Below are 13,444 nucleotides of genomic sequence, written 5' to 3' on the forward strand. Positions count from 1 at the left end.
ACAGTGGTCATCCCAAACAAACAAACACAAAATCGTAAAATAACAATGATGCTTAACCCCTGGAATGCTCTATTTCCCATATCTGCACCCTGTCCCTCTACCTCAGGAATCATCTGTGCCCAGTACTGCACCTGACCTTTCGTAGAAGCACTGTCACAAATGTGGGCTGTAACTTACTGAACACATACAGTACAGGCTGCTGCATTTAGGTTGTATTGGGTGTAATGGGTTGGATAGGTTCGTAACACAGAAATTAAAATATCAAATGATGGGAAGAGAAATAAGGGGTACTTGTTCCTTGCTAACACAACATTACCCCCTTTCTGTACTGACCGTTTGGATTCATATGCAAAACATGAGCCACTGGCTAATCAGTGGGTGCACAGTGTACAGTAGGTTACTGTGATAAGTAAATCAAATAATAAAAAAATGCCCTCTGTCCATATATAGAATGGGAAACATTTAAAGTGCTGTGGATCAAAGAGAGCCATTGTTTTAAAGGTCAATTTGAAGACTGTGTCCTACAGAATTGTCCTTTAAACTTTGCTAGGGTTTTTTTTAAAAAAAGAATTTGTCTAATCGCCATTGAGATAGATAGATAGTTTAATTAACACATGAGAACTGAGATAATGCAGTGATTAAGGCATCACGGGACCTGTCGGAGTTCTAGGGGTGGAGAATGCTCTGTTTGGTGTAGAAGTACTGAAGGTGGCTTGGGTTTTGTGCCACACTCACCTTGTTGGAACCTGAGCTTGCACTACGGATAGTTCAGCAGTCTGTAGCACCGCCAGGCCCCATGCAGAATGAGCTTGGTAAGTCTTCATTTAGCAGCCCAGTTGATTCTTCAGTCTTGTCCTTGTTGGTTGTTTTTATGTGTGTTTGTTTTTTTTGTTTTTTTTAGGGTGGTCGTTAAAGTCAAGTAATTGAAGAATGAATACTCGGTTTTGATGTTCAGTGTAGAGCTAACCGTTGCCACTCTGACTGACCTAATTGCATCGAGCTGTTTGTTCCACTTGAACCTTTTGGTCAGAGCTATTTTGGGTTACAGTTTTAACCGTCGATTACTCCAAATTTTAGCCAGAGATGACTTGTATCATTTTTCTAAATTCGATTTTACACTGTGACCTTCAAACCCTTAAAGTAATGTTGTTTACTAACCACCAAGCAGCAGTGAATATACCACTTGCATTGGCTCAGTGCTGGGAAACTAGGAAGGACCCAGCTCTCAGTTAAATGTAGTAATACTAAACTTCTATTTTAAATCAGTGACTTGTTTAATGTCATAGTGGGGGCAGTGTGGTAGCTCCATGTTCTGCTTCACCAATGCTCATCTGGGTTAGAGATTTGCAGTGGCCCAGCAACCAGTGTTGTATTATTTTAAGATAAACTTCAAAATTCTATATAGAGTGTAGTTTTCAGGGGCACTTGTTCTTTTTAGTAGATTCAGCTGGTAAAAGAAAAAAAAAATTGCTGCTGTTTTTGTGTCAACAAACATCCTCTGTAGAGAGCCTGTCTTTTGTGCTTTACTTACTCACAGAAGTAGCTAGATTATAGAGCTATGTGAACTGCAATGTTTAGTTTCCATTGTTTATTTTATTTCCAGTGTAAAAACCTTGTTAGGATTGGCTTTGTTTAATCTAAGATTTCCATTTCAACCACAGACTGGTGCAAACAGTGCACAAGGAATGGGAATGTTTGGAGTAGGAAATGCGGTAGTTATTAACATTACAAATAAACACGTCAGCACCAGCACATCTGATCTACAACCCATTCACAAACTTGCTCAGCGTCAGCTGGCCCGTTCTGTCACAATTCAATTGAACTCTGTCTAATCTCGTCCTGCGTGAAAATGACTTATTATCATAATGTATTATTGTTGCCATTCTTTTTACTGTGCACCTCCCAGCACTAAGCCACGAGAAAGACGGGCAAATAGTGTGACGGACACTATTAGGCTTAGCTCAATATGACCGCGCTTCCAGAACAGTTCACTGGCAGTGTCACTGTGTGATTTTTGCATCTGTGAGCCGCGTGCAAACTCAAAAACGTTTAAAAAGAAAGAAGAGCTGTCTAAAACGGCTGCGAAGTGTTGTAGGATTTACCTAATGTTCAGGTAAGCAATGGATGCACAACAATTTGTCCCCAATAATAATAATAATAATAATAATAATAATAATAATAATAATAATAATAATAATAATAATAATAATAATAATAAAAATTATTATTATTATTATTATTATTATTATTATTATTATTATTATTATTATTATTATTAATGTGAACTTACAGTTGTCAAGTACAGTACTGCAGAAAGACCGAATGAAATTGAATTGTGACAGAACGGGCTTAAAATTGCAGTACTTTAAAATGCAACAGTGCAATACACATTCTAACTTCTTTCATGTCTTCAGTGTATATAAATTGCTAATTTTATATAGACATTTCAAGGTAGATAATTAGTTTTGCTCAAATTCTTTCACCAAAAAAAAACAAAAAAATGAGCAAGCAGCTATGACATGGTTCAAGTAGCAGCTCCCTGCATTATGAAACGAATAGGAGAGATAACATAATAGTGAACAAATCACAATCTTGAGAAGTGCATCGATTTCTGTTTTCATTTATTTGTGTGTAATACCTTCTCACTACCTTATCTAGTTCTGCTTTTTAACTAGTAAAACATGCGCTGTCACGAAAGGGGTTAGAATGTGTATGCTTAAAAACAGCAAACTGTTTTTTTTGGGTATTTTTCCCCTGAATCAAGTGTCCAGCAATGCACTGTAACAAAACTGTAAATCCTTTGCAACTGTAAAATTCAAGAACTGTGAAACTATAAAGTCTCAAATGTAAACATCTAACATTATGTACTTCCAGCTGTTCATCATTGTGATGCAGAGCACTCTTCATTGTCTGACGAAGTTTCATTTCAACCTTTTTTTTTTTTTAAAGCCATGTTGTTTGTACAGGTTTTGTAACAGTGGTTAGCAAACTACAGTTGCGCAGATTCTGCAGACCGAACAACTCATTTGACCACTATCGTTATCAAACTCTAACCATGGGTAAATCTTCACTGATCGCTTATTAGTGCTGTTGTATCACTAAGACTGTATCTAAGCCTCTAGTCTAATCCATGTATTAGTCAGTAGTGTGTGGAATTTAGTAAAAATACCCTGACCTTTTTTTTTTTCTTTTTGCCAAATTACCCTTTTTGTATTTTTTCATTATGAAAGTTTGTTGTTTTTAAATTGGATTTTTTTTATACCATTTGATTTGTACAATGGAAAAGTGACCTATATTTTATTTTTGTAACAATTAGTGTGTGAATAACTCAGAAAACATTTATTTTGTGTTTTGTATGAATTACAATTTCATCAACATAATAGGCTCTCTGTATTTCTTTTTTGTTGTTTTATGTATGAGTATCAAATCACCTTGGTGCCCTTGGGTTGGATTTATGTTTTGCCTTTCTGCCCCCTAGAACTGCCTTTGTGCCCCTGAATCTTCACTCCCAGCCAAGGCAACATTGCTTTGCCCTTCATGACCTTAACTTCATGCCCTGTAAACACATCACAACATATATGCGCAAGAGAGACACATCCGATCATTTTCATTAATTGGCAAGATGTCCAGGCACCGGTTTTAGAACTGCCCTCGTAAGATACAGTAAAAACCTTAGTTTTGATTACCGTCATTTTGATTACGTGAAGTGGCTGATTCAAATTTAGAACTGATTGATTAGCAAAGGAATGCAATTATGCTATCGAATTGACCAGTGATTCAAGCAGTAACCTGCTAAATCTGCTCTGACCTTCCCTATAGCTGTCTGAACAACTCCCAAGAGGTACCCAACAAATGATCTACAGACTGACTTCATTACCTCTCATGTGATCCATTAAGTGAAGTTTAGGCCTGATCATTAAGTAATATGCTTCTTATCCTTGGAATGTGTCTTGCCCCTGCTAATTTCTTCTAGTGTGTGTGTGTGTGTGTGTGTGTGTGTGTGTTTGTTTGTTTGTTTGTTTGTTTGTTTTCAATGCTTGTGATATTATGCCCACTTATGTAATCACATGCAAAGCTCACATCAAATGGTCTGTATTTTAGCTGTGAGTCACCCCCATCATTGCAAAAGAAACAAACAAGAAATCGGTGCAGTTTTTCACACGTCTTTGTATAAGTAGGCACCTTCTGTTTAAGTAAAGCAGCATGTGGATACAAAATCGCCTATACAAAATGTCACGTTCATACTGCTTGTATATCTTAAGTGGGAGTATGACATCAGTGTGTGAAAATGACCAGATTTATCATATTGGTTTAGTGTGTTTTTCATACACCACTGTCTCCTTTGTAATCTGGACATGGAGAATAAATGGCTATTCCTTGGTATCAATATTTGCTTTAGTCAATGACAGATCTGTATCTCCATTGTAGTACAGTAATCCGTCGCGTAACAGACTGCGATGGGACCAGAGTAAGGGTGGATAAATGAATCCTGTTTTAAATACCATTATACACAGCTGTAACAATTACTGTGCAGTATTATTATTTTGAGATTCAGTGTTTATTAGGTAGCTCCCCTAAATCCCTTGTTTAGAAAGATACAGGGTATTAATGCTTGTGACAGTGTAGCTGTCTGCCATGTGGATGCGTGCACTCACTGCTGAGTGACAGACAGGAGATCGAGACGGAGGTTGAAGTCGATATTCTCCACAGACGAACAGGATTTATTTACATATTGTAGCGCTGAGCTGTGCGGTTTCCAATATATATGAGAGACAGCAGTTGTGTTTAGCTTTTAGTAAACAATGACTCTCATTCCTCGCCTCTCAATCTCAAACTCAACCTCTCTTCTCTCTCTCTCTCTCTCTCTCTCTCTCTCTCTCTCTCTCTCTCTCTCTCTCTCTCTCAATTCTCCTGCTGCGAGGTCCCGCTTCTCTCTTTCAAACTGTCATCTCCACACATACACACACACACACACACACACACACACACACCCAAGTCCCTCCCATTTCCTCACTCATTGGTCCAACACTCCCTATCCCTGACTGGTCTTGTCAAACCTGCTCCCACCCCCTCAGTGACGCACTCACACACAGGCAGTCTCTGAGCTCTGTCACACAAGCACCAAAACACACAGAGAACGCTAACAGATCTGAACAAGAATAACACAGTTTACAAACACACATTATTTGCAGAGTACTCCCATCCCCTTCCCCAGTCCATGCCAACATTGTCTTGCAAATCGGCTGCCCCTGCGCTACAATATCAACACACTGAACAACTCCAGTGACATTACCAGCAATGGCCGCGCACGGAGCACATACAACACAGTGTACGAAAACTTGTAGGATCTACACTCTCTGATCTTCTCTGATCAATAATAAACTAACGTTGCTGAAGAGATTGATCATGGCGGATAAACGATTCGGGTCGCTACGCGATGGATTACTGTATTTAAGAATGCTGATGGCGAATTATCATTATTTCAAAAGTGTGCACCTGTGTGCTCCCTGATTGTACAAGAAACGGGTGAAATCAAGTGGATTTTGCTTCTGTTTTTAATTAGTAAAGCTAATGATAAAAGATAAACGGGTGCAAACAAATCCTTAAAACGTAGTGAGTGGTGCAACATGGAGGAAATCATTGTGAGGTGCAGGTCACAAAACAGTTAAAATCACGATACATGTGATTGTCCTGATAAGCTGCTTGTATGATGCATAGTAAGATGATCATTTAATGGAGGACTATTTTGTTAAAAGATAAAAATTAGATAGGGAGTGTGTTATCTATTTGGTTAACTACAATGACTTATGTTGTGCTTTTGGACTTGTATCGCAATACAAACAATACATAGGCTTACCTCGATTGATATGTAATGTAAAGAAAGTATCACAATTCATCGATAAGCAATGAATTGTTATATCCCAGTAAAGATCTTCATTAAATATGTATAAACTCATTTTAAAACTGTATGGGGAACTGCAAAAACTTGAACACTGATTATTTACAGACTCCCACATCCTTCATCCTTGTAATTTCAGTACCTGTTAAGTACCTTCATTTACTACAGTAATTGTGTGGATCAGGAGCTGGTAGTTAAACCAAAGAATTATTCCGCAACACATTACCTTTACCTCCAGATCTTTTTTGTTTTGACTTCTCTTACACTGTAATTGGTTATAATCCTATGATATTTACCTAAAATACCGTTTTATAATACAATGCTCCCCCTTTGTAACGCTGTAGTCGGGAGCCATAGTTAAGAGACCGTGCTGTTTGTGTTCTGCCTTATAATGAGGATACTAGTGTTAGTGTAATAGCATTATGGGGCAAATGGGAGCTGTGACCGTACCACCTTGTAACGTGGTCCGCAGTATAAAGGGCCGCCTTATAAAGGGGGAGCACTGGATTTTGAAAAAGCAAATGACGTACATTGTTCGAATCTCTGGAATTTGGATAAATGTGTCTTGACTTGACTTGCACTGCTTGAAACAAATCGGGTTTGCATGAAAATTAGCACTTGTTTTGCCAATCTCCTTGTGCTACAAAATCTGTGGTGTGTTCCTTGACTACCAGTTGTTCAGCTAAAACATTTCATTTGCAAACCTAATCCTGCTACCCCTAGCAGCATCAAACATTCTGCCTGAGAGGTTCATTTGATTAACCAATACCCTGCTGAGATATGCCACCCCTGGATAAAATATACAACATGTAGGAAAAGACTTGACTATAAAAGAAAACATTCTACTGTGTATACTCTCTCTATAATAGTGTGATTATTCCTAGTAATGCCTGGCAGAAGGTGGGAAGGCTCTTTCATGATTGAGCGGTATGTTTTGTTCTGTGATTTTTGTTTCTGTACCAGTATACTATATGCATTGAAGTAGCAGCGATTTGTTTTACAGAATATTTGGGCAACACCTAAAAAATATTTTTTTTCTACACATTTGTTTCAGGGACATTATGCACCTGCTTTTGTTACACCTGATTGATCAGAAAGGGTAGGAGAGGTACAGTAATGACAGAGCGAGAAACTTCCCAGCTTGCCATATAAAAGTGGATCTAACTTGCTCCTCCAGATCCCCTGAACTTGATGATTATTATTATTATTATTATTATTATTATTTATTTCTTAGCAGACGCGACTTACAATTGTTACAAGATATCACATTATTTTTACATACAATAACATTATTTTTTACACATTATTTTTTACATACAATTACCCATTTATACAGTTGGGTTTTTACTGGAGCAATCTAGGTAAAGTACCTTGCTCAAGGGTACAGCAGCAGTGTCCCCCACCTGGGATTGAACCCACGACCCTCTGGTCAAGAGTCCAGAGCCCTAACCACTACTCCACACTGCTGCCCAACTGCTAGGGCTGCAACGAAGGCTACATTTTGACCTTCGAAGGTTCAGAACACATTACCGAAGGAAGGTTAGAACCTTCGATGGAACTAGCATAATTTACTGGTGACGTCACCATAGCTACTTGTTTATATTTGATTGAAAATCCTATTATTTTACAGGTAATCCATATAAATGGAATAAAACATTCACATGTAGTTTTAAAAATGCGTTATATAGAACAGTAATCCATGTTTTTATAATTTCAATAAAAATACACATTATTTATTTACATGTAATTGATGCTGCAGCGGACTTAGGCAAAACAAAGCTTTATTTAACAGTCACCGTTCCAAGCAGCTTATCAGTCACATTTTACTACTACTAAAAATATTAATAATATGAACTTACGCTTGTCAAGTGACCCCGGAGATTGGTACGATGCTGAAGTTGGCTTCTTATTCACCAGCTTCTTATTCTCATTCCAGCTTCATGTTCTCATCCAGCTTCTTAATCGCATCCCGCAAATGTAACACAAATTGAATAAGTAACTGGGGTATTTCAGGTGATAAATCGCTTTGGGGCCACTTATTTCAAAGCTGATTCTCACACAGGGGCCCTCTACATCCCCCATGTGTGTTTATCCCGGTCCAAAACTGATTTTGATACAAAAACAGCGTGCAAACATGGCGGATTGCAAGTTGGCCAATAACGCAAATTGAATTAGTAACTGGGGGATCTGTTTTGGGCCGGGATAAACACATATGGGTGACGTAGAGGGGTTACCTCTCTGAAAATCAACTTTGAAATAAGTGGCCCAAAGCGATTTAACCCCTGAAATACCCCAGCAACTTATTCAATTTGTGTTACATTTGCGGGATGCAAATAAGAAGCTGGCGAAATAAGAAGCTAACTTGACCATTGTGAGATTGGTTGTGCCTCCGTGATACATCAACAGTTGCTTGCACAGTTTGCATGCAGCTTTTTTTTGGGGGGTCGTTTGGGCATTTTAATAAAAAAAAAAAAAAAAAAAAAATCCAAAACAGCAGAGGGGTTTCGAGACATTTCTTTCAATACAGCTTACACTATACAACGCTTTGCTGTCGAGATGGCGAATGAAGGAATGAAAGGTTTGCCTCTGGATAACACGAGCTGGAGGGGGGAGGGGCGGACCCTGCTCCGTTTTTTAAATTAAAAGTATTAGTGTTGGCTTCTTTTTTGTATGTTTCAAACATATTCTACCATAGTACTTCTCTTATACTGTCTTGTACACAAGGTATTCAGTACATATTTTACTGAAGCACTACAACCGTTATAGGTACCACCCCACAGTGCTTTACTATACCCTGCTCCATACATGGCAGTGGAGCCGTATAGAATTGCTACGTATTCAGGATTTGATAGTGGATTTTAATAAAACAATATTTGTTTACATAATATGCATTATACAAATCCAAAGATCCAATTTTTGTATGCGAGTGTGATTTTTATTGTATTCACACATTGTCATATGGTTTCCTTTAACAGAGAAAATATAAATTAATAATAATAATAATAATAATAATAATAATAATAATAATAATAATAATAATAATAATAATAATAACAAAAACAAAGTGCGTGAATGCCACCTGAAGGTTTAAAACTACCTTTAAATTCCTGGCTAGCGAACAAACCTTCGAACACAGCCCTAGTAACTAAACAGCAGTTCTGCCCTAGCCAGACAGTACAGTTTGAGGTTTTTTTTTTTCATGCATTGCACCTCTAGTAAGAGGAATTATCTACAGTCCTATACATGTTTTTGTTAAGGTTATTTTTATTTCAGTAAGTTACTCAAGTATAAAAAACACAGTTTATCGGTATGAGGACAAGGTAAAATACCTTCACTGAAACGATTTAGTGAGTTAACTTTTTATTACATTTCTGTTAATTACGTATAATGTAAAGGAGAAGCTTGATTTGTAATATTTAGTTTGAGTGGGTCTTGCATTTACACATAGAGCGTCTTCACAAAACATTTCTCATGTACTAAATTTGCACCATTTTTTTGTAGATTGAAAATCAAGCTGTAAATGTTCCAGAACTACTGTAGGTAGGGAAAACAAAAGTGGAACTAGGAGCTCTTTAATTAACTTTTCAGAAAAAAATGGTATTAACTTGGCATAGTGGGTGGTAAATGCTTTGTGAATATGGCCCATTGTAATACATCTAAATGAATCATGCTGAATTAATGCTGTCTAATTGAAAATTGCCCATAAACAATAGCTGTGCATATTTTAAGATTATCTAATATATACTGTATAATATAGCCCTTTATTACAGTAGATAATATCCCCCTGTGCCTTGTACACATACACTTGTCCTACCAGTAGCATTAACATTTGCCAGTATTTTAAATGCAGTGTATTTAATATCTTAAGTGCCCTACTGTGTTAAACACAGGCTATTTGTATTGGCTGCGCATGCAGCACCTGCTGTCTAGATAAGAACAGCATTTCTTTCAAGTGCAAACAGGAAAAAAAGGTGTGGCCTTTTCTGTGACATCAAAGGGACTGTAATATAACCTACATCCAATCCAGTTGTGGGAAAAAAACTTGAAAATGTTTTTTTCTTTTTTTTTTAATGTTAAGGATTTTTTATTTGCACACTCCCACTGCTGGTAGCTAAATTGGGTGGCCACTAAATTCTCTAGAGGATCATTTACCCTGTTATACTGACATTGCAGTCTTTGATGTTACTGTAGATAACCTGGAGAAACTACAGAGAAGACAATACAGTGTTTCAGGAGTTTTTGCAAGTACAATATAGGCCCCTAACTTCAAACATAAGGAGAGTTGAGAACTAATGTTTTGGGATTCAACCTAAAACACATCCAGATACTTCCATATGCGATATCAAAAGAATCTGAGGCAGTGAGGTGGTGAAGATCCTAAAATGTGGTTCATTTGGTGTGGAATGACCCCAGATTCTTACCACAATGAATAATGTTGTTGTTTTTGTTATTTAGCGGACAGTCTTATCCAAAGTCAAAGATTGTCTCTGGAGATATTTGCTTATCTGAGATATTTGCATAGCTAATACTGTACTGTAGATAATTCCTCTTACTACTACAATGCAGGCCTTTCATAAGAGGTGTGCCTTACTTCCTTGCATAACCCGGCTTCTTGACCAAAACCGCATGGTGACTAGAGCGGAGACTTTGTGAAATGAAAGCAAGTTCCTTTAAAACATACTGTTTTTCCCCTCCATTTGTACAAACGTTAAAAAATAAAAGGAGTAGTTCAACTGTCTATAGACAAGATAAAACTGTCAGGGTCCATACAGCATAACATAACATGTGAATATAGCCTTGTGTTAGATCATAATAATCCTGCAGTTATGTGAGCACCCCTTGTCTACAGTAAACAATACTACAGTTAGAAGTAATACATCTGCAATTATACAGTAGTATTGGGAGATTAAAAAAAAAAAAAGTATTTTCTTAAGTTCAGAGTACATTTAAGTTCAGTCTTATGAAACCAGCCTTTGTTTTGTCTGTTTGTATACAATGTTGTTGGCAGTAGTGTTGTGTGTGTTGTTTTTTTTGTTTGTTTGTTTTCAATCTGTATTGTAACATGCAAGCCTTTTTTGTGCTCCTGTTCGTAAACAACAACATATGCTCTGGCTAATTTATATATTATTTATTTCTTAGCAGATGCCTTTATCCAGGGCGACGTATCAGCAGAGCATAAACTTTTACAAAAAACAAAATAATATTCTGCACATGTCTAACCATACCAATTACTGTGTAAGTAGGTATAGTAAGCATTGAGAATGCTGTGTAGGTAAAGCTATGCTGGAGATACAATTACATAAGAACATAAGAAAGTTTACAAACGAGAGGAGGCCATTCAGCTCATCTTGCTTGTTTGGTTGTTTAGTAGCTTATTGATCCCAGAATCTCATCAAGCAGCTTCTTGAAGGATCCCAGGGTGTCTGCTTCAACAACATTACTATAAGAAATGTACAATAAATACAAATTTACAAGACTATAAGAGAGTGCTTGGTCATTATTTAGTCAAGTGTGTAGTCAATAAAACTTCAATACAATTAAAAGTTTATGATGGCATTGAAAAACCAGTCCTAATTCTCCATACTAGATTTTACCAGGCAAAACTTTTAAAATCACCTTGGTGTAAAGTTTGTCCACTTGAATTGATTTGACCTAGTTAGACCAGACAGGATACTTGTGGGTTACGTAATTGGGTAAAATGGAGAGGGTTTAATGCTGTGCACTGTCAGTGACAGGAGCCGCTGAAGAAGTTGTTGTTTTACCATTAGGAGGGTTGGACAGCATGTTTATAATCTCGACAAACCAGTCTCTGGGTAAACAAGCAGGCAAACAGGCTGGTGTTATGAAGACCTGCATTGATTTTGCTCATGCAGTCTCTAGTCAGGGTTTTTGCAAGTGGCCATTGCTCTTGCTGTGGCCCCCTCAGGTGGTCAATGGAAGGATCTGGACTTCCTTTTTCTCTTGAGAGAATCATCAACCATATTGAAGGGTCTGGTGCATTTTTCAGGTTCTGGGTATGGTACCGCCTAGGCAATGCGAGGAGGTAAAGTTGTTTGAATCTTGTCCAAAAATCCTCCAGAAATTAGTATTTTGTTCTTGCTGTTATTGCTATGACTTGGCTGCGTTTCTATTTTTGTTATTTTGCAAAACATCAATAAAAGAAGCTTGCTGCAAAGTGTTAAACACGAATAAACAATGACTTCACAATAACACTTTAATGTCTGATGTCTTTGTTTGTTTTGTACCTTGTGCAGAACTTAACGACAGTTTAAAAACAAGTGTGTACATTGGCGAAGAATACATCAAAGCTACTGTAATGAAATGGATTTGGATGAGTGTGCAGGACAAGAACTTGTTGTTTCAAGATGGCTGTGACACTGAACATTATGTACTGTATACATTGTCTTTTAATAGAATTTAAGAATTGATTTGTCTCCACCTGCTGTTGGTAGCTGGTAATGCAACGCAATGTAGTAAGACAACTGCTTTGGGGATCAGTACAAGGGCAAAAGTGATTTAAATGTAATGTTTGTCTACTTGCATTTAAAACAACTGAAGTTGCAAAACAACGCTACTGCAGAAAGATCTGTAACAGCACTGAATACAAACAGACAGACAGATTTCATAAGTCTGAACTTAAATGTGTTCTATGTCTGCAGTTAAGAAAAGACAGATTTTTTAAAAATCTCCCAATACTAAAAATAAAAAAAATTAAGCTGACGTTGAGACATGTAAGTGGCAAGGTTTACTATAAAAAAAAAAAAATAAATAAAAAAAAAAAAACGTTCTCCCGCACGCACTTTGTTTGGTTGAGTGAGCCTCCAGTGTGTTAACGGTTGTCCCTCATCTCTCTTCTCCTCAGCCTGACCAGGAAGCCTTGTCTCCACGGAGCACAAGGTCAGCGCAGGAGGAAGATGATCTGAACAAGACGCTGGGGGTGGAGCGGTTTGAGGAGATCCTGCACGAATCCCACTCTCGCAGCGGCGGTGATGACCTCCGACGCAACTACAACGAAGAAGACTTTGAATGTGAGTCCACCAAGGGGGAGCTGGGGCTTCAAACATGGTGGTGTGCTCTTTAGGCGTCTTAATAGTTTAGCGCTTAAACCACCTGTTGTCACAAATTATTTTAGAAATAACTTTCAAATCTCCTAATATCTAGAATTCACTTTATATTCACAAAGCAGTTTACAGACATTTTTACTTGTGTCTTTCGTGCTGGCGTCGCCTCCTGAATAAAATATTTCTCACTGCAGTAAACATGCTAACAAGTTTACTCGCAAAAAAATGAATACAGTGAAGGTTTTTTTTTTTTTTTTAATTCATAATAAGGGAATACTTTTTGCACAGCTGGCATCTCTTGCTGCTTGAATATACATTTGAATAAAACTCTCCCATTGTAACAGTTGATTCTTCATGAAACATGATGGTATTTCTGAACGGTGTTAGGGATATGTTAAACAAGTCAAGTAGACAAACTTTGAGGGAATTCATAGCCAAAAATTGATGTAGTTTGTTAGAGGAATAGAGGATGGAGGGGTTTGGG

General features: G+C 37.4%; 1 protein-coding gene across 11 annotated transcripts in view; it reads left to right on the forward strand.

Annotated features, from left to right (window-relative positions):
• The window catches only part of slc4a2b (solute carrier family 4 member 2b), a 99,383-nt gene that overhangs the window by 57,592 nt on the left and 28,347 nt on the right, over positions 1–13,444 (forward strand). For all 11 annotated transcript variants that reach the window (XM_059017162.1, XM_033992501.3, XM_033992507.3 and 8 more), the window contains one exon: positions 12,762–12,927. In XM_059017162.1, coding sequence (XP_058873145.1) covers positions 12,762–12,927 — 166 coding nt within the window. The remainder of the gene's footprint in view (positions 1–12,761; positions 12,928–13,444) is intronic.

Source organism: Acipenser ruthenus, chromosome 3 (assembly GCF_902713425.1).
Source record: "Acipenser ruthenus chromosome 3, fAciRut3.2 maternal haplotype, whole genome shotgun sequence".
Classification (NCBI taxonomy): Eukaryota; Metazoa; Chordata; class Actinopteri; order Acipenseriformes; family Acipenseridae; genus Acipenser; species Acipenser ruthenus.